At 40.9% G+C, this 20,795-nt stretch overlaps 1 protein-coding gene across 1 annotated transcript; it reads right to left on the reverse strand.

Annotated features, from left to right (window-relative positions):
- Window positions 1-283: 283 nt before the first annotated feature.
- trpm6 (transient receptor potential cation channel, subfamily M, member 6) lies at window positions 284-20,411 on the reverse strand (the record flags this gene model as incomplete). The annotated part of the gene is made up of 40 exons (XM_083912795.1): window positions 284-705; window positions 1,597-1,709; window positions 1,810-1,861; window positions 1,943-2,148; window positions 2,222-2,304; window positions 2,490-2,788; window positions 2,883-2,948; window positions 3,139-3,189; window positions 3,296-3,321; window positions 3,432-3,490; window positions 3,618-3,664; window positions 3,947-4,049; window positions 4,194-4,288; window positions 4,533-5,220; window positions 5,384-5,813; window positions 5,958-6,090; window positions 6,219-6,415; window positions 6,495-6,609; window positions 7,177-7,351; window positions 7,449-7,700; window positions 7,827-7,955; window positions 8,055-8,210; window positions 8,328-8,474; window positions 9,968-10,196; window positions 10,752-11,023; window positions 11,312-11,437; window positions 12,891-13,025; window positions 13,921-13,974; window positions 14,601-14,735; window positions 14,849-14,949; window positions 15,201-15,273; window positions 15,356-15,479; window positions 15,655-15,829; window positions 16,217-16,388; window positions 16,524-16,648; window positions 17,152-17,365; window positions 17,683-17,872; window positions 18,557-18,595; window positions 18,818-18,897; window positions 20,397-20,411. 40 exons carry the CDS (start codon window positions 20,409-20,411, stop codon window positions 611-613), a joined length of 5,976 nt encoding a protein of 1,991 aa, XP_083768921.1. The 3' UTR covers window positions 284-610.
- Between the last annotated feature and the right edge of the window lie 384 nt (window positions 20,412-20,795).

Consider the following 20,795-nt stretch of genomic DNA (forward strand, 5'->3'; position numbering starts at 1 on the left):
TGTATATACAATGTGAAGGTCTGAAGTGATTTTTGTTAAATTCTATATTTTATCGCTTTTGTAGACATTTTGTTGTGGGAAGAAAAAAAAATAAAAGAAATTTTATGGGTGCAGTTCTGCCTCATTTTTCTCACACATACACAGTGTTAGATTTGAACTTTTTTATTTTTATTTTACCCAAACACAAAACAGTTCAACCCTTGGTAGATTAATTCATAATGTGTAATTGTATGCTAATTAGAAAAGTAATTGTCATTGTCTAAATAATAAAATATTTATCGACAAAGTACAGAAAATAGTAATTGAGAGTTTTGTGAAGTCTAAAGTAGCTTGTTATACTGTATTTTCTATCATGATTCATGAGATACAGCCTTTAATGAATGAATAATATGCAACACTCCCTTCCTCCTGACAGTATTTACTTAATATTTGGCAAAATATTACTATCCTTTGTACAAATTACAGTAATTACATCTCTAGTATCCAGTCGCAGACTGCTCATGATAATAGATCACACATATGTGTGAGTATGTGTGTTCAGGCAAACATGTCTTAGTACATGTGTTGGTGAAAGTGCATGTGTCTCTTTCCCTACTTCCTGGGTCAAAGGTTACATTCTGGTTTCATCGTCCTCTTGTTCTTCTTTCCCTGGCGTCGGCTCTGCCTCGCCGCTGTTCTCGCATCTGTCCGAACACATCCTTAAATCTGAACAACAGAAACATCAGTTAGCAACATGTCGCTCCAATAACAGTCATTACCACAAGAAAGAGAATGCTGACAGGCCTGGGAGGAAGTCCAGGCATCCGGCATGAATAATTTGGTTTGATTTGTTGGAGAAATCTTGGAGAGGACACAAGAAGAGGAAGAGGAAGAACAACGCACCTTTGAAATATCAAAACAACTGTGTCTGAATGTTTGTGTTAGCCGGGCTTGTTTGTTTTTGAGCACAGTTTCTTTCCGAGCAGTTATCCTCTAGATGCCGGTAACGTGACTACCCAGAGACGTTAATTAATAGCTAATCAAAGCTAATGTCTCAGCAGCACATCGCCAGCACAAAGACATGATTAATATGTAATCAAAGGCCGTGGAGCACAACGCACAAAGCAGGGCCCACCCCCCTGCCTCAAACACTACTGTTGTTATAGAAATAAACGAACACTCGCGGCTTAATTAGCTGGCGGTTGTTGTGTGTTGTCTTCATTTGAAGATGTTGGGGATTTAACTCAGAGCCAACGTTGGCCTCCTGAGTGACGACACAGAGGTGACATACGAATACATGCATATACACACGACGTGTACAAGAAAAAAATCTGTAGTATACGCTAAGGAGTGCAAAACACATATAGGTTTAATTTAAAAAAATGATTATTCACATATTTTAAAAATGTTAACATGCTCATATTATCTCTGTCTCTCTCTCTTTCTCTATCTCTCTCTCTCACACACACACACACACACACACACACACACACACACACACACACACACACACACACACACACACACACACACACACACACACACACACACACACACACACACACACACACACACACACACACACACACACACACAGCAATACTGAACAATTCTGACCTGCTAGGCCCAATCTGCGGCAGCAGGCACTGCAAGAGTGTTTCTCCAGGAAACCGCTTATGGCAGCATCTCCGAGGTTATCTGGACCAAAAAGCATCTCACCCCTGCTACCACTGCAACAGGGTCAGAATAAAGGTTGCATCTGTTTTACTAAAATGTATTTGAGATCATCTTAAGGTCTAAAAGCAGAAGGGAAAGATTTATGAAACTTACCTTTGATCGTCTGCCATAATGACTGTTGGATCGGTAAGCTCCTCTCCTACTCCTAAAAAAACACATAAACAAAGAAGGACAAATAAGTAGCTACACACTCAACAACTCGCGTGTGTACATACAAGGAATCTACCTTGTAAATCAAGAACCAGAAGCTCTCTGCATGAATACTCATATGTCCAGTGGGAGAATGCTAGCAGCATTTCTTCCAGTGAACAGCAGGGGGTGATCTCTTCTCCTGTGTTGTTGTTGTACTTCCTGAAGTCGCCAGACATGTTCCTCTCAATAGTCAGCCACTGGCCATTCGAATGCCAGAGGACCAGCTCTACATCTAGAAACCTGATGAGGAGAAAAAAACAATTAGTACAACGCACAGACACACACAGGCGCATATACATGAGAAAACACGCACCTTGGTGAGTGGTGCATATCATCAGGTTTGACCTCATTGAACAATTGCATCATCTTCTGGGCTGCTCTTTGCTGCTGGATCTCCTTCATAGATGTGGGACAGAGGTTGGTGATAAAGTTAAAGCGATAGGAAGCTACAGGTCCAGGAGACTATGTAACTAAATAGGTACAATTTTGCTAAATGGCGATGCCATCGGCTCCGAGAAAGTCATCAACAACTAATTAGTGCTTCCCTGCCTATGTGCACTTCACTTTTTAGGTACACTTACCCTTAAACAAAGCTGCAGTGCCGTGCTACCGTGGAAGTACTTCTGGCAGGCACGAACCACCTCTGGCCTGAAGGCTTTGACCACATATACAAAACCAGTTTTGAGCACGTCCCTTTCTGCCCAGGTACACAGCACCCTGCAGCCCTTCCGGAGACCCCCATCCAGAGAGCCCTCTTCACTGGAGAGGGGCTGCAGCATGGCAGACAGGCCTCGTGGCGACCAGGAGGAGACTGTGTTGGATTCAGGGTCAGCATCAGGGGGCATTTCCTCCAGAGAGTAAATGCTAACCTCTTCACCTCCTGCAGAGAATGAGGAAAACCGTCAATGAAGAGAATGGAATAAACTGTAATAAATAAGAAAAACGGTGACTGTGACACCAAACAAAAAAGTTACCCAAAATGGAGACAGGAGTGAAAGGTATGGTGTGAGCCAGTCTCATCAGATTGTTTCTCTCCACAGCTGTTAATGCAACACCATAGCATGGTTAAAACTCAACTAAAATAGAGCTAAAATACAAGTATAAAAGCTCAGAAAACAGATGCAGTATAGATGACTTCAGCTTTAAAAAAAGCTCTTGGAGTGCACCAAAATGTTGATAGCCACAACTGATCAATTTTCAATCATTGTTTTCGGCATACAATCTTATTACCTGAGTAGTGTGGATACAAAATATCAGTGGACTGGAAGGAGGAGCTCTTCACTGCAGAAAGCAAAACAAAGGGAAAAAAAAGACAGTAAATGTCACAATAAAAACTATATGAACATATTTTGTAGGACATGTATCCAAACCATATGTTCAGAAATACCTTCAGGGGCAATTCCACTCTGTAAACTGCAGCAGAGACATATAGATAAATATGTGATTTAATTATTACATTCTTCAACTGTTTTTAAATTCATGGATATTATGGTAGTCGGTAAGAAAGGCTGACTTACGAAGACCTGCGGCTCATGGATCTGGCCCAGCTGTTCCATGCTGAATGAGTGGGGCTCCATGCATCCTGAAGGCCAATGCAAAGATAATCAGACCAGTCTCACTGACATACTATACACTCAATATATCTTATATTTTTCTCAATATTTCTAATGTTTCCACAGTTACTAAAGTATATTGCCATACAAATTTACCTGATGGGAAAACACTTGCTTCTGCAGCAAATCCATTGGTTCAAAATCTGAAACAATATTGATATTTTCAATATTCTAATCTTTAAAACAAAGCTTAGACTGTAAGTAACTTAAATATTGCACTTTTTATTAGGCCACTGCTCCTTTATTTACGCACTGGGTTGGTTACATGATACATTTAGAGAGGCCTTGGTTTGATACACCAACCAACTCTTTATCATCCTCTCATTCTCCACCTTGTCATTCTCCTACTTGAGGCTCAATGTGATGATTTATGCCAATCACTGATATGTACTTAATATACTGTAAATAGGACTGTGGGTCCTTACTGAGCTGACTGAGGCTGGTTGAAGCTGACCAACATGTAGGTTCTCCTCTCAATCTCCGGCACCTTCTCCAGCAGGCATCAGACAAATTGGACTGTGTGGTTAGCTATTTTCCACAAGAGATAAAATTGTAAAACAAAACAATTAGCTGGGTTTGATGATCCTTGCAATAGTTGATGGTTTACTGAGCCATGATGGAAAAACTGTTGTCAATGAAATAAGTCTCAGCAGTTTGCTCTGAAGATCTCACAGTTTCTGGACTGCTCTCTTGTATCTTCACTGTCTTCCTGTTATGATTTTTGCTTCTCTTTTCTACTTGAGTGAAGTCAGAGGACTTGGACCATTCTGCAAATTCAGAACACAAAAGAAGACATAAAGTACGACCATATTTTTTTCTATTACACGCAGGGACAGACATGGAGAAAGAATGCTGAATAATCCATGTGTCCGTATAAATGGCCAGTTCTAGACCTTTCCAAGATATGATATCAAGATTGACATTAACCGCATTCTTAACATGAAGATTTATGAGCTAATGCTTTTTTTTTGTTGTTTAAACGCATCGATTTGTAATAAATAATTAGGGTACCTCTGCTCCTGCTGCATTGTAGGGATGTGCTATCCAAACCAGACAAACTTTCTTTGTTCATTTGTTCGTTAAGAGAAGGAAATGAACCTCTCATTGGATTTAAAGGTGCCCAAGAGAAAGTCATATTCTCCACGCTGGATGACAGAGACCTGCAGTAGCCGTAGGGACGGTCACTAGACACACACGTCCACCTGGGAGATTTCACAGGTCTTCCCCATTGGCTGGAAGGTCTGGACTGAGAAATTGGTTGGCTATCGTCCTGAGAAAAGGCAGGATTTACCAAACCCTCCGAGATTTCTTGAAGGTCAGACAGAAGGACAGCACTGCTAGAGGCTCTAGACACTTCGATATTAGACAGCTGTTCATATGTGCTTTCCTCTTGTTCATAATTTTTTTCTTCTTCTTCCTCTTCTCCTCCCTCTTCCTCCTCTTCCATGGAAGTTTCTTCCTGACTGGGATACAGGTATGAGTCACATGGCCAAAGTTTATGATGTGGTGACTCCAAGCTTCTGGGAGAAAGAGGAGACCCACAGCGGGATGGTCCACAGGACTCACTGGGTGTCTGATCCCTGAAAGCACCGAGATGACCTCCCCCTCCATGAAAGGGTGAGAGGGGAGCATGGGACGCAGGTCTAGGGACTCCCAGACAATAATCAATGGGATGGTCAACAGTAGCAGACTGTGAATCCTAGTGGAAACAAATATGTGTTCATAAGAAGTGATAAAATATTTGGTTGTTGTATTGTTACAGTATCAGGCCACAGAGACAGTGTCTGGTATTAAATCCACATAAGTCCTAAGTCTTTCACTTCCTACAACAGCTATTAATATAAAATGAAAACAATAAGTACCTCCTTTGCTCCTTCCTCAGTGTGTCCTTGTCTTCCTCCCCTGATCCCCCTAGTTCCAACATTACACTCCTGGGATGTCAGTCTACTCTCTACCAGAGTATAGCCCTTCAGCAAAGTAGGCAGGGTACTTTTACACGACCTGGGCAGAACTCTCCGCATATTAAGTACATCACCATCTCCTCCACTTCTGTACTGGAGGGTCCAGCTGTGAGGGAGGATGTGCCGGGACGCTGTGATGGGTCGACACTGAGCCAGCCGTGCCCCCTCCTGGTGTAGGCTGTCGGAAGCAGAGAGCAGAGTGAGAGTGTCCACAGCCAGCGCTGACAGGTCTTGGAGTTGACCCAGCTGACAGTCCAGCTCCGACAGGCTGTCCTGAATGAAGATGACCTTCTCTGAGACCTCCCCCACCATCATGCACATCTCCTCAGCTCTAGGAGAAAAAAAAACAAAAAAAAGTTTGCATTGACTTTGTAATAGCCACAACAAATCGAAAAGGTCAGTAATCAGCTCGCAATTGTACATTTTTGTACCTACACTCCTAGTTTATACAAATCAATTATAACAGTAATCCAACCTCTCAGCTGTGGCTCTGATCCTGTTAATTTGACTGCTGTGGAGACCTTCATTCTTCTCATGGAAGTAGGCTTCAACACATTTCTCCTCAAACTCATGGAGTTTCTTACGATCCTTGTGGCCCAGGTAGAGCTCTGGTAAAGGCAGTAAGATCGGAGAAGTGACTTTATACACAGACATTGGCTGTGAACTGACTCGTAAGATGTGTTGGTGTTTAGATAACTGCAAAATTTGTTTTCAATCCACACACTGCAGTACTCACTCAGTCCAGAGCCGCTCTCCTCCCGCTCAGTGTCTCCACTAAATCTCCTGTAGATGGCTCTTAAACCTAGGGTTATGTGACTGAGAAGGATAAGTGGCGGAGGCAGCCATGGCCTCTCCTGATAGGTCATTATGTAGCGATAACGGTTGTACTTCCACAGCTTATTGGATGTTGATGCCATGTCAAAGTAGATGTTGCTGGAAATAAAAAAACTCTTTATTGGGGGTTGTTCACTGTAAAAAATTAATTTGGAAATATTTTGATAACCTTGCTTACTTAAAAAATGCAATGAGAATGTTGACCATGATGATATACTGGAAGAACATATAGACAGCCTGGAGGAATGCCGTAAGAAAGGAAGCAGGAGCACATGGGAGACCATCGTCACATGCTGTTTACACACACAAACACACACACAAACACGGACCTTACACTGGTGACAATCAATGCCATCATTATCAGTGAGAACACACTGTAAAATATCAAGGGTATTTAAAATGTTGTAAATATGAGTTAGTGATTAAATTAATAACTTAAGGGCCTGAATATAGACCTTTTTTCTTACATTGCACATTTTGAATTTGATCAATGTTATAATTCTGATGAATTTTCAACAATATATTTGGCATATAATGAGGGACATGTGGCATGAAGACCACCCTCGAAAAAATAATTTGAAATTTCTTCACTAACTAACTTTTGCTTTGCAATCCATGTCACCCTCAGGATATTTTAGTTTAGTTAAAGTTATCAGATTCATGAAAGATAGTCACCCCATTTACCTTTAGCCTGCAATTAATAACACACATTGTCATAAATAGGTGAGTCAAGAGAACAGTGCCATTAAACACCTCCACTAAGAAAGTCAAGGCAACACCAAAGCAATCAAGGTTCAATTATATTGGTTTAAATCAATACTGGTTAATAAGTATCCAGTGTTTTCTACTGAACCACCTACGATCTATCTCTGTTGCATAGACCTCTCCGTAGATCATCCAGTAGGGCTGGAAGACTATGTCTCGAGCTAGGCTCCAGGACGGCTCCTCATCTGGTGACAGGATTGCCTTCCTGGACACCCCAAAGCTCAGCAGCACTATTGCCATCATCACCACTATGAAGAACATGTTACTGGTCTGAAAAGACAGAGTGAGAAAGGAGAGAGGAGTGACTAAGAAAAAAAACATCTCCACTTTCTCCTTCTCCAGCAAGTAGTGTACAGTCTCTACCCACCATCTTAGTGATCATGGTGAGGTAAGGGCCGGCATGCTGATTGACAGCCAGCAAATCCATCACCCGGACGAACCAGAAGATGATGTCCAGACAGTAACTGATGTGTCCTGCCATCCGGTAAGGATCATCATGCCAACGCAGTGCCAGTCCAGCCAGGAAGAGGAGGATGGCAATGAAATCTGATACGTTCCAGTACTCTGAGAACCAAATCTTCAGCTTCTGGCTCAACTTCCTCGGCTCAGACATTAGCACCTAGTTAAGAGGTATACATTTGGATGTTCTTTTGTAATGCATACAGCAATGCCCCTTAAATAGTTAAATAATTACAAAGGAGAGAAGAGAAATAAAGAGAACATGTCTCTCTAGTGGCTCTCTCACCTCTCTGGTTTTCTCCACTGCAGTGGACATGATGTACGCTATGACCAGCCACTCCTGCACACTGGGTTGATCCCCCATCTTCACCAGGACAACGTACGAGAATAACATAAGAAAGGCCAAGTAGGACATCTGATGTGAAAGCAGTGAAAAAAAGAATCAGACAGAGATTCGGAGATTAGAAAAATATCCATAAAACACCACAAATGCAACAACATGCACACCACCTACTGTATGAAACCAGAACTTGACAACAGGAGCTGTGTAGAATTCATAGACTATTGTGATCCAGGACAGACACTGCACAGTGATGGAGGATACAGTTTCTGACACAGGACCAAAACGTTTGTCATGGAACGAGAGTCCTCGCTCTGCATCCTTTTTGCCCTGTGAGAGTAGAGTAGGGGAGCATAGAAAAAGAGACAAAAGCACAATATTAAGGCTATTTGTATCCCAGTTCCAGTTTCAAAACAGTGCTGGATAAGTCCACTAATGGCACTTTACCGTGTGATCAGTTCTCTCGTTGGCTGGTGTTGACTTCACGGGTCCAAACAGCATTGTCTCATGGGTCTGTGGTACATGGCACATTTCAGCTTTGCTTTTAAACTCTAGTAGCAAGATGGCGGGGGGCAGAAGAAGGCTCAAAATGATCTGAAAGAAAGAGAAAACAAGTGTGTCACATTAGCTTTTACAACTTTCCAGAAACATCAGGACACCATACCTCAAACATAAGCTTAGGGAAACAATAATGAATATGATTATATAATTAAATATAATCAAATGATTCATCATAATGTGAAAGCACCTCCTGTTCATTGTGTTCATTTCTTTCTTCATACAAATACATTATAACCTAATACCCATTTTCCACCAAAATTAGCGCATATATGCAGGTTTTTTAAACATTGGAAAAACGACAAGTAACTTGCTAAAAATAAGCAATAACAGGCCAGTAATCAGCTCGCTTTCCCATTACCAATAGACGAGTATGCCTTTCTGTTTTTTTACTCTGTGCCGACTCATTAGGAACAATGTTCTGTGCTGCTTGGACGGACAATGATGGAATTTGAGGATCGCAATCTCGATTCAGGCATGTAGACAATCTCATTTCTGAAGGACAATGATAATGCCAATGTTTGCTTTGGATAGTTGCATATTTAGAATTAGTGTTCATCATTTCTCCCTGCTGAGCATGCACAAATGCACTTCATTATATGTAGAATGACTCATCTCACAGAGTCTGGCTATGTTTGTGGGACAGCCTCAGTAAACCAAATAGCCTAGGTTTCATATTATTCTGTCTGGCTCTGACACTAGCAGCATGCAAGACATGCAAGTTGGTGTGTGTTTCCCTTAAGGAAGGCTGTAAAAACCCAATATCAGATTGCTTAATGTTTAGACAAATAATTAACAATTCTAGCAGCAAAAGTAGGATGAATGCGTACAGTTCTACCACGGTTGGTGTCAATTGCCCATTGTGCAGCTGTTTATAAAACCTCCAAACTTGATTTTGAGTGCTATCCAACTCATATTTTGTATAAAACAATCCATCTTCTCAACTCTAATGTGTGTGAAACTAAAGCAGCTGTGGGAGGCTACTTCAATCACGTTATATCTGATTGATTTTGGTCAAGAAGACGTGCGTGACCAAATTCCCAGAAACCAATTGAGCTGCTTTGGGTTGATGGGGATGGGTATGGATATATATATATATATATATATATATATATATATATATATATATATATATATATACATATATATAGGTAATAGCAATTACTTTGTATGTGGAGGTGTAATATACTGTAAGTCCATATGCTTGCTTTGTTTCTTTGTAGGATGAAGAAAAAACAATAGTGAAAATAGCAATAATTTGGTTACAGAAGAAAAATGAAGGTTTTTCCTGATAAAAAAAAAATTGTGATTCTCAGTTTGTGCAGCCCTACTGAGATGGAAGCGACAAGCTTGTGTAAAGTGTAATCTTCCCAACTAAAGACAAAAGCCAGATGTTTGTGGGTGTAACTGTTTTTTGTCCAGTGGGAAATCGGCTTTAGACAAGAAAATGTTTGATATGACACTTAAAACCAGAGACATTATAGGAGTAATTCCTTTAAACATTATATGAAATTTTTGGTAATGTTTACCTTCACAAAGGAGTTTTTTCTCATGTTGAGCGGACCAGTCCAGAGATCTGTGAGGAGGGTCTGAGTGCAGGAGTGGGAGACAAACGGTCTATGACATGAGGAGACGGCCATCTGCAGACAGGTGAAGTGGCTCCATGCCTCCATCTCTGAAGTCAACAGCTTCATGGCCATCTGCTCATTCTGACGAAATGCACAGTCTAACAAGTCCACTGCCAGCTGACCAAACTCACTAAGACACAGAGACAGGAGAGCCAAGATCATCTACATCAGAGGTGTCAAACCTACGGCCCACAGGCCAGAATCCGCCCGCCAAAATCCGGCCCCTGAAAGACTTTGCAAAGTGTAAAAATTGTTACCCTAAGATACGCAGCGAAGAGACTGAAAAAACGCGTTGACAGAGCTAAGAAGAGAATAGGGTAAGAGGCTGCCGGAAAAAGAGGATATCTTGGACTGGCTTTTAGTCGTTACATTAGCTTCATGAAATAAAAGGCTGCAAGACAGACACCGAGCTGATCCGTGCTGTTGGACTAGTACGATTTTTTTATACCTCCCTTGTGTTTTTGTAAGCTGCTGGAAATTCAATTTCCCTGCAGGAGTCATCCTAAAGGGATGAATAAAGAGAAGTCTAAGTCTTATATTAACTAGCTTGTACTTGCTTGATGCTTGGCTGTGTTAGCAAAGTTTTCGACTCGCTTATTTTGGATCATTAGTACTGTTATCATAACAAATGCATGATACAGATGTACACACACATAGTAACATACTGTATATACAGTACACTCACAGTGAATATGTCTTGAATCGCTCTGAAATGTTGTCATCCATACTGCTCTGGCGTGCCTCACAGGCCATGGAGCGGTAAAGCTTACAGGCCACTGTGGCACGTGCCAGCGCTTCCTCGCCATGCTGCCACAGGAACAGTGCCATTTGCTGACGCTGTTGAAGCACAGACCACACGAACAGGTCATTAAAGTTGAAGGGAACCAGCAGCGGAGCACTACCAAGGCCAGGGGTTGACGTGATCTCTTGACTGCTCCCAGGTGACACATCTTGCTCCTAAATGGGAAAGTTAAGAGGTATGGACAAAAGAATCAACAAGGGAATGGAAATAAAGAAAGAGATATGACACAGAGATAAATGAAACAAGTTGAGGGGAGGCAGAGGGGCAAAAAAGAGAAAATTACAGTGTAAAATGTAAAAATGAAATGTTTGTACAAGGCTATTTTAGAAATCTGAAAGCTGCCTACTAGAAACAACAGCATGGCTATACAATGGTTCAACTATACATGACTAGACTCTCTGTTTAATAGTTTGCAACCCACACTGAAAATAAACCTCACAAACCTTGGGCTTGTAGGGCTGAGCAGTTCTAAAGAAATGCAGGTCCTGGAGACTCCTGCTCCTTGTAGAGATTGGTATTAGTCCCTGTATCTGTTTAGACAAGGAGGCAGAACTGTCCCATCTACTCCCCTTTACACAGCAAAACAACAATGAGGAGAATGTATTTTTCATTAGAAAGGTCAACCATAATTATAAATAATAAAAGCAAGAAAAAAAACAAGTCAAAACATTTCTTGGTAAATGGACTTTCTAGTCTTCTGACTACTCAAGGCACTTTTACACTGACATTCATACTGATGTCAGAGGCTAACAGTATCAATGAATCTAATCTAATCATTCAAACCACATTCACACACATGTGCAGCACAGGGAGCAATTTAGGGTTTAGTGTCTTGCCCAAGGACACATCATGCGGACCGGAGGAGCCAGGGATCAAACCACCGATCTTGGAAGAAAACCAGCTCTATCTTTGAGCCACAAAGGGGGACATTTATCAAAACACAGTGAACAAAAAAAAGAAAAAAAAGAGTTCAATTCATCGGAATTTTAGAGTGCAATATCCAATAGCCTCGCAGGAGGTGTAATTTTTGTTATATGTAAAATATGTGTCAAAACATTATATTATTTGAAGTGCCAACAGATAGAATGCTCCCCCCCTGGGTGTTCCCAGGCTTCGTTAGAGCTAACGTTACCAACAACACAGTACACACTGCATTTGTTAGCAAACAAATTGCTCAAAGGAGACTTAAAACATATTTTCTGTCCATTGATTTTCATATGAACAAGTACATTGAAAGAAGAATTCTTATCACTCTCCCTCTTCCTCAGTCTGCCGGGGTGTTTTTCTTTAGCCACGTTCCAGTGACATCATCGGCCTTGGATCCCCACACCAGTTAGCTGGACCAGTCCCAGCCTGGTCAGATGCGTACATGAACTGATGAAGCCTCCTGGATGAGAGGTGAAACGTCTTCCAGGACAAATAACCAAGTCCAGTTGCTTTTGACTGAAATTGCTTTGGGGGTTTCCACGGTTATTCTGGTTGTTCACTGTCCACCCTTTACGCTACCTGTTGATAGCTCCTGTAAGCTATTTTTCTGACTTGCCTCTTCATGAAATGCTCCCTGGTAAGCAGTGATGCAGTATGACATTAAAGTTACATGTCTAGGGCTTTTATTGTGAAAGTAGAGAACGAAGTAGTGAAGCTGTGGGCGATGTGGAAGGCAAACAGTTTGCTGTCCTGGTTCAGGCTACAAAGCCTCTATGTCTTTATTTTATTACCTTCATAAGTACAGGCACAACTCAAGCACTTTCTCTTCCTTTGTGCCGTAAAGCAAGTTGTCATTGTAGAGATAGTACTACATAGTGAAAGCATGGCATATAGGAAACCAATCTAAATGCCTGTGGTGTCATTTTTCTATAGCCATTACATTGTGCAATCAACATTTACTTCAAGATTATAAGTTAAAAGAGAAAAGTGCTGCAGAGATGTCCCAGCCTACAAGTTGTTTTTTAAAGACTTTGTTTAGATCCTTGCAAAAAAATCAATAGCTTCCTCGTATTGTGCAGCCCTACTAACACTCACCTTGTCCTGCAGGCGACCATAGGCAGCTCTGAAGTGCTTCCGTGTGTAGGTGCTGCGGTATGCCCCTCCTATGAGGTACTCTATCACCAGGCCCATGTCAATGAGAGAGAGACGGTAACCTATGGGAAGAGAAGTCTACTCACTCACACACACACACACACACACACACACACACGCACACACACACACACACACACATTGTTTTTAGGAGACGGCAGGACATTACTCCAATCTTGGCTTCACTTCACTGGCTCCCTGTACATTTTAGAATTGATTTTAAAATTGTACTGATCAATTTAAAGGCTCGTTAAGGTCTAGCCCAGAATAAAACACAGACATGCTGACCCCATACGAGCCTGCTCGCAGCCATAGCTCTGCGGGCGGGTCTCTTAACTGTTCTAAGGTCAAGGCTCAAAACCAGAGGTGACAACATCTACTCCTTCAGAGGCTTTTGGAATGACCTGTCCACGGAGATAAGGCTTGCTGATTCAGTGTCCTCTTTTAAATCACTTCTTAAAACTAATTTTTATAGACCTGTGATGCCGTCTTTTTATCTTTTTATCCTTTTATCTCACTGTTCCTCTTTCTTTGCAAGCACCTTAAATTAATTAACTAACAAGCTAATAATCATTTCCTTAGTCCTCTGTACACCTTTATACAATGATGCGTAATTTGTGGTTATGTTCTACCTCATTGGATTTTACTATTATTATTATTGTTATTATTTGATTATACTTTATTTGTGTGTGTATTTAGATTTTTGCTATGTCAAAGCACTTTGTCAACTGCTATTTTCAAAGGTGCTATACAAATAAAGTTATTATTCTTATTATTATATTATTATATACAGTAAATACACATATACTATATAAAATTAGATATGGGTGCTACGGTCAATATATCTAGTGTACATAAATGCACTCCAACTCAACATCCGGTGTAAAAGCCAATAATGTCTGAGTGAAACGTGTTGTCTGTAGTGTAATTTAATATTCATATAATTATAGGCATTGTCTTTATCACTACTCACCTGTTTCACATCTTCAACGATGTGGTGCAGGAAACGGTCCATTTGCCCCTGTGGCTGTGGAGAGGAACTTGTATTATTATTCAGAGAGAAGAGACAAGCAAACATAAAATACCAACTACCAGATCACAGCAAAGAAAAGATCCACTGGTTACTTTTTTACACAGTTGCATATCTCATACACAGTAGCAGCCCTGGGATCCTTGGCTCCTTTCTTAGGGGAACTTATTATCCAAGAGTCATGAATAAATAAACAGGCTTTAATACACAAAAATGAAGGCAGTGTGGAAAAAGCCAAACACGAGTGTAATGATGACAAAGAGTCTTGTGATCTCAAAGGCATCCTTAAACAACAACTGGGAAAATACCCTGAATGCAAGTGACCGGGAAACACACAGATTATTGGTGCAAAACACTTACAGTGCATTATTGTGATTTCAATCAAAGCCACAGTTTTGGAATTTGTGCTTCAAGAGTCACAAACAAAACAACTGAATTTGTGATCCAAGGGGAAACACACAAGTAAATAGTACAGCAAGAAAACATTTTTTTTTTAAAGAAATGGTTGTTTTATAATATGTTGTTTCAATGTTGTATTTCTTTTCATGACCAATGAGATGAATAAAAAAGAAAGATGGAGAATCACAAACATTAGAAGAAGATATATTATATATTATAATAACCGTGTTATAGAGCTCCTCAAGGCGATCCACTGTAAGAAAGCGGCTCATAGTCATGCCGTTGTCAATCAGCAGTTTGACAAAACTGACCCGGTCCATCACCAGAGCATTCAGCATGGCTTGCTCCAAGGAACCCACCTACATACAGCACAACATACGATTATTATGACTAGACAACGACTGAACAATATACCTTGTGTGCAATTACAGTTTATACAGTTTGCAGTAGTGATTTACTGAGTCAGTCTCACCTGCCAATGCTGTCCGACCACCAGGATATCCTTCTGTGCAATGTCAGCCCTGTCCCAGGCCAGGGCCATACTCAGCTGCTCTGCAGGACTAGCCTTGGTGCCTTTTCATCATACAGGGAAAAAAAAACATACAACAGAACTTATATCTCTGTGTTCCTAAACTATGACAAATCTTTCTTGCACCTGACAGTTTGACTTGTCATATCAGGAAAGTCTAACATTTATGATCGGTAAGCCTGGTAAGCCTACAAAGAATGCAGCAATTGTTAATGTTCTCAATTACACCTGTGGTTTTCCTGCTATGACATGTCAAAATATCTTTTGTCACAACCAAGAGGAGAAATATAAATACCCTTAAGACTAGTTGTCAAAATGGCTGCATCGGGGGCTGTTTGGTCTTCTGACTCTGAGTCAAAGATGGTTATCTGTTGTTCAAAGACATGTTGAAGTAGTGTGAGTAGTCCATGTGTTGAATCACAACACACTCCCAAATGGTGTTTTACTTACAGACTGTCTGTGATCCATACACTGCAGTAGGAGACTGTAGAGATGAGAGGCTTCTGCTATCTCTACTCCAAACACATCTCCAATCCTGACAAGGAAGTCTTCTTCAATGTCGGCATCCAACTGCCTAAAAAAAATGCAGTGAACATGTTGGTTATATTTGCGACATGTCTGCTCATTGAACAGTTGCTACATACGGTATAACACCACTACAAAACTAAACATTGATTTCACACAATTACGTAGATTATAAATTATCTTTAGGCCTGGTACTGCAGATTCAGTAAGGTAAGCATGCATACCTGTCAACAGCAGTCTGCTTGTGTAAGAAGGCGAGCAGGTCAGCAGCCCTGCCCGACCCCTCGAACACAAACACTGGCACAGGGGGCACATTGCTTACATAGTCCAACACTGTGGACACAATGGCAGGGCCTCCCTCCACCACCACACATACCACAGGCACTCCTTGGTTCAGTCCTACAACGAAAGGAGGAGACGGGGATATAACATTTGCTATTTAGACTTTTGAACACTGGCTGGAGTATTAGTGCAAGAAGGCATACTGGTCAGCTAACCGCAGGGGGAAGTGATTGGAGAGTGATTGGAGACCAGGATAAGCACACTGTTTTTGACTGTGTAGCCATCCATGCACACACTGTTGTTTTGTCATACTGTTATTATTGGAATAAACAGTCTTTTAAGCTAAAAGTCGCCTGCGATTAGTTCCTGCGTCCATACTTCTTACGTCTATTGATAAATGTCTTACCCAGTTTAGCAATCGCCCAATGGCTTTGAGCAGCAAATGTCACTACAGCAGGTTTGGCACAAACACACACACACACGTGCAAACATACACTGACTCACGAGGGTGTATCTTCTGTAGTTGTATGTGTTTCTCCAGCTTCCTCCTGAGGCCTTGTTGGCAGCCATGTTTTCCCAGCGTTCCATCATCCACCAACAGAAAGTGAGAGTGGAAACCATTGAGACAGGCCCTCTTGCTCAGAGGGTTCCCAAGCGGCTGGTAGGGCCTGAACACCTGAACCATGTTGAGATAAAGTCACACCAAGAGCTAACCAGGACTCAGTCATGGTAAATCAATGCACTAGGATATGTAATACATATTTAAAGTGATGAAATCATATTCAATAATACATAAGATTTTGGTTCTCACATCTCTGCCTATAAGGTCTGTGTTGTTGTCAATGACTCCCCATGGTGCTATGCCGACTGTGTTTCTCTTCCTCAGGTTGTGGCCCCCAAATGTTTTCACTGCCTCGCCCACATACTTAGACACACCTTGAGAATATGTGAAGAGAAGCTGAATGCACAGCAAATATTCAACAGTACAAACAAAGAATTCAGCTCACTTAAGACAGGTGTCAAACGCACCATTTTGCTGCATAACAATGAAATTCCTCATTGTGTAACTGCAAACAAATGGACATAGCACACCGCTACACACCACAGATTGGATCCAGGGAAACTGAGACCAAATGGACTTCTAATGGAAATTTTTAAAAATTAACAGACTCACACAGCCCAAGAACAGGATGGCATTACAGAAAAAAAGATGCAATTCAAAGGTGAACCTTCCGGTGATTGAACATCATACAGGCATGACAGAACACAGGGTTATTTAACTGTTTCATATCTGGACCAACACTAATTAAACTATCATTGTGCCATTAAACTGCCATGCTCGTAATGTGAGTGTATATCAGACAATAGCCTAAGAGCCGTACAGTAATAAGGGATATTTACCCGCATTTGCTGATATTACAACAATTTATATCACCAACCTGTATTAATGCCATCGGTGAGGATCCATGCCCCTGTGCTGAGGGCGGCGGTGATCAGCCCTTTGCTGAAGGCCTGCTTGACTTTAAGGGGCAGGGGGAAGTTTTCTGAGCCCCCCTGGACAGTCAGCAGTAGCTTGGGTTTCTCCATCTGCCACTCCCTCAGCATCAGCTGGAGCAGCACCTCTGCCTTTGAGTCCACAGCCACACGAACATACTGGACAGGAAACACATGGAACTTTTAGGGACTGAGATATCCTTTGTGCCTTTCTCAGGTAGTGACAACTACTAGTGAACTGCTAGTGGGACAGTTGATAAATTATCTGAGACACTACGAAGCCAAAGCCTGTTTATACAACAATCAAAAGCCAAATCCATGTCTTATCTATTCCCAAAGAATGCACCTTCATTTTTGGAGTAATCTATTGTAGCAAATGGGAGTTGAGGTATCAAAATATGGTATAATAGAGAAAACAAACAAATTGTTCTCTGTCCTAGAAACACATATACTGAACAGTTAGTAGACTCACAGACCTTGGCCCGGCAGACTCGTGTGGCAGTGTCCTGAAAGTCTATGGTCCCATACGCATTGGTGGGACTGGCTTTGGTGTGGAGCTCTATGGACCAGTCCTCTTCCAGGTCCTGTCCAGGACCAGGATAGAGGGATATGGGGGGAACTGACTCTTGCCAGGAGTGCTCCGCCATCAGGCGGCCACAACAACATCTGGCCAATGAAAAATCATGTAATTAAGCATAGCAGGTGAAGGGAGGTGGCAGAATTCAAAGTAACTTCTAGTTGTGTGTCTACATATCTTTCACTTGCATTCTTTTACTTGTTTGAGCAATCGAAAACAGATATTTACTTGTAAAGCACGCAAAAATCAAGGAAGGGCTGTTGGGTAAAATTCACAGGCACCTGACAGGCCTCCACCTACTTACTCATTTACACTTACTTAAGCCAGGCTGCTGCAATTCCTCCCATTTCACTGTCTCCCTCCCTCCCTTCCTCTTCACCTCCCTTTGTCCTTGGGTCTATCTATATCTCTATGTCTGGCTGTGTTTATCATTTTCAAGTGCACACATATCTCATTCATTCATAAATCTCATACACTTTTACTACTTACTACTCACTTACATGCCCTAAGATAAAAGATCATTGCATTATTACTTTCATTATTACTTTCCTTGAGCCAGTTTGTGACACATTAAACAGTTAAACTAGCAAGACATGAGAGAAACATAAAGAGGGTAAAGGGGGAAGTGATGAAATAAAGAGCGTGGGAAGTGACACAAAAATCCAGCAATAATACAACAAGAGCTTCTTTGGAATAAGGGGTGTGGTGCAGGAGGGGAATGCGGGTTTGCAGATTGTATAAAGACACATAAACACACAATTCATAGATTATACCTGATTAAGTTTTGGCATACTTGACATACTGGGATACATCTGTAAGAAAAAGGAAATAACACATTATCAAATAATCTCTATATCTCTATTCCTGGAAGGAAGGGCTGAGTGCCAAATAGTTTTGCACTCACAAAAATGTTTTATATCATACTATGTACTAACTAAACAAATCATTCTGTATTTATTTTCTGAGAAACATGAAAACTTGTACTTTAAACGCTTTTTTTGGAAGCTCATCAATGCAATCAGGTTCCAGTTTACCTATGTAGGTCCCGAGATGAAGGGATAAACTTCACACACTCTCTCTTGAAGAAGGTTTCCTCAATCCAAGACTTTCGTGACTGGGAGGAGAAGAGAAAATATTTACTCACAGTACACAGATCCTGGAGCAGCTAAGCCATATTTTCTCAACTTCGTAGTCAAACTCCTCCTCTAGCAAGAAAAATTCACTATTCCTGAAACAAAATGTAATCAGTGACCTTCTCAGTGAAGCTCATTGCAGTGCCGGCAGCAGCCTACATGCTGGACCCAGGGAACTGACTGTGGGTCCCTCCCCTTCATAGAAAACTGAGCTGCACTCTTAAAAACACAATCAGGATGTGATACATAACAGTCAACCTCTCATTCAATTTCACAGCAATCTTGAGCAATGGTCTTTCAAGGTCTGTCCTGCTCATGTGGTCCGTTTCCCACACAATTTTAACAATGGCCATACTGAGTAGAGAATTGTTGGTAGGAAACATACACACATCCCCTTCCTGAGATTAGTACACACATGGCTGGGAGCTGCTGTGCTGCCTCCCTGGATCACACTGTGTAAACACTAAACAGGGATTCTGAAGTGTAGCTGATGAAACTCACAGTGTTTTTACAATAATATATTTATGGACAATAAACCTCACTAGTTTACCATGTGCTACAGCAGCCCTTTTACAATTACCACAAAACATAAATCAACTAACGCACTTAAGATCATGTGCTCTATATTGGGATGTATACATATGCAAATGTATGGCCATCTAGTGGGTGTACAAAATTCTCTCATCAATTCAGTTACATCTTAAAACACATCTATAAAGTAGAGATGCACGATCCAGTTTTTTCTGATCCGATCCAATCTAAGCGTATCTGCCGATACCCGATACCGATCCGATACTACTGCTGAATGAACAAACCGTATACCTTGCCATGTGAGTGAAGGCATCAGGCTTGACATAAACATTTAGCCTTGTTAAAAAAGGTAACAAATTAACATATAACAAAGTGTACATTAGCAGCAAAAATAAATAAATAACACTGCCATGTAAAGTACACTGCAAACAGATATTTTAAACTGTAATATAAAATAACGCAGCTGCCTGACACAACAAACAATTGCTTAATTATATTGATAGACCGATATTATCGGCCGATATTTGCGTTTTTTAGGTGGATCATATCAGCCAACGCGGGCTGCTGCGTTTGTCGATAGTTTTTTCACAGCATTATTTACAGACAGGCGTCCACAGGCAGCTCTGTGTTGCTGGAGAAGCCATTTTTAAGTTCAATAATTGTTCCTTTTTTTAAATTGAGAAATTTGTTATCATCATAGTGTAATTTTTAGGATGTAAATTTGCAGTAGTGAAAGTGGTATTGGCTCAAAAAAAAATTGGTATCGCCGTCCGCCCTAAAAAAATCCATATCAGTCGACCCCTACTTTAACTTGCTGTGTATGATGTTAATAAAAAAGAAATGACTGGATAGAAATGCTGGATCAGCCTCATTCATCCAATATCCAATTCAGCTAATTAGTTAATATTGGAGCCGATATCCGATCCGATACTGTAAACACCAGACATACCCTGACTTTCCCCATATCCACCTTGATTTTACTTACTACTTGATTTTACTATTGATACTTTTGTTGTAATGTTTTGTTAAGTGTCCTATGGTGTCTTGAAGAAATAAAATGTATTATCATTATTATTATTTAATATTATTCCATAATTAAAGATGTGGGTCAGTTGAGACTTGACAATCATTGAGTATTAGATAGTAAATTACACATATCTCAATTTCTATAACGATTTCCATAAAAAATCATATTTATACCATCTTCACTAAGTGTTTTTGATGGTTAACCTAACTGGGTGCCATGGCAACCTATAACCTAACCTAACTATATTTAACATAACGTGACAGTCATTAAATGGTAGTAACTGGTGAAGAGTTGAATATCTAAAACATACAATCACTTGCT

This window comes from Echiichthys vipera (genome assembly GCF_963691815.1).
Source record: "Echiichthys vipera genome assembly, chromosome: 4".
Classification (NCBI taxonomy): Eukaryota; Metazoa; Chordata; class Actinopteri; order Perciformes; family Trachinidae; genus Echiichthys; species Echiichthys vipera.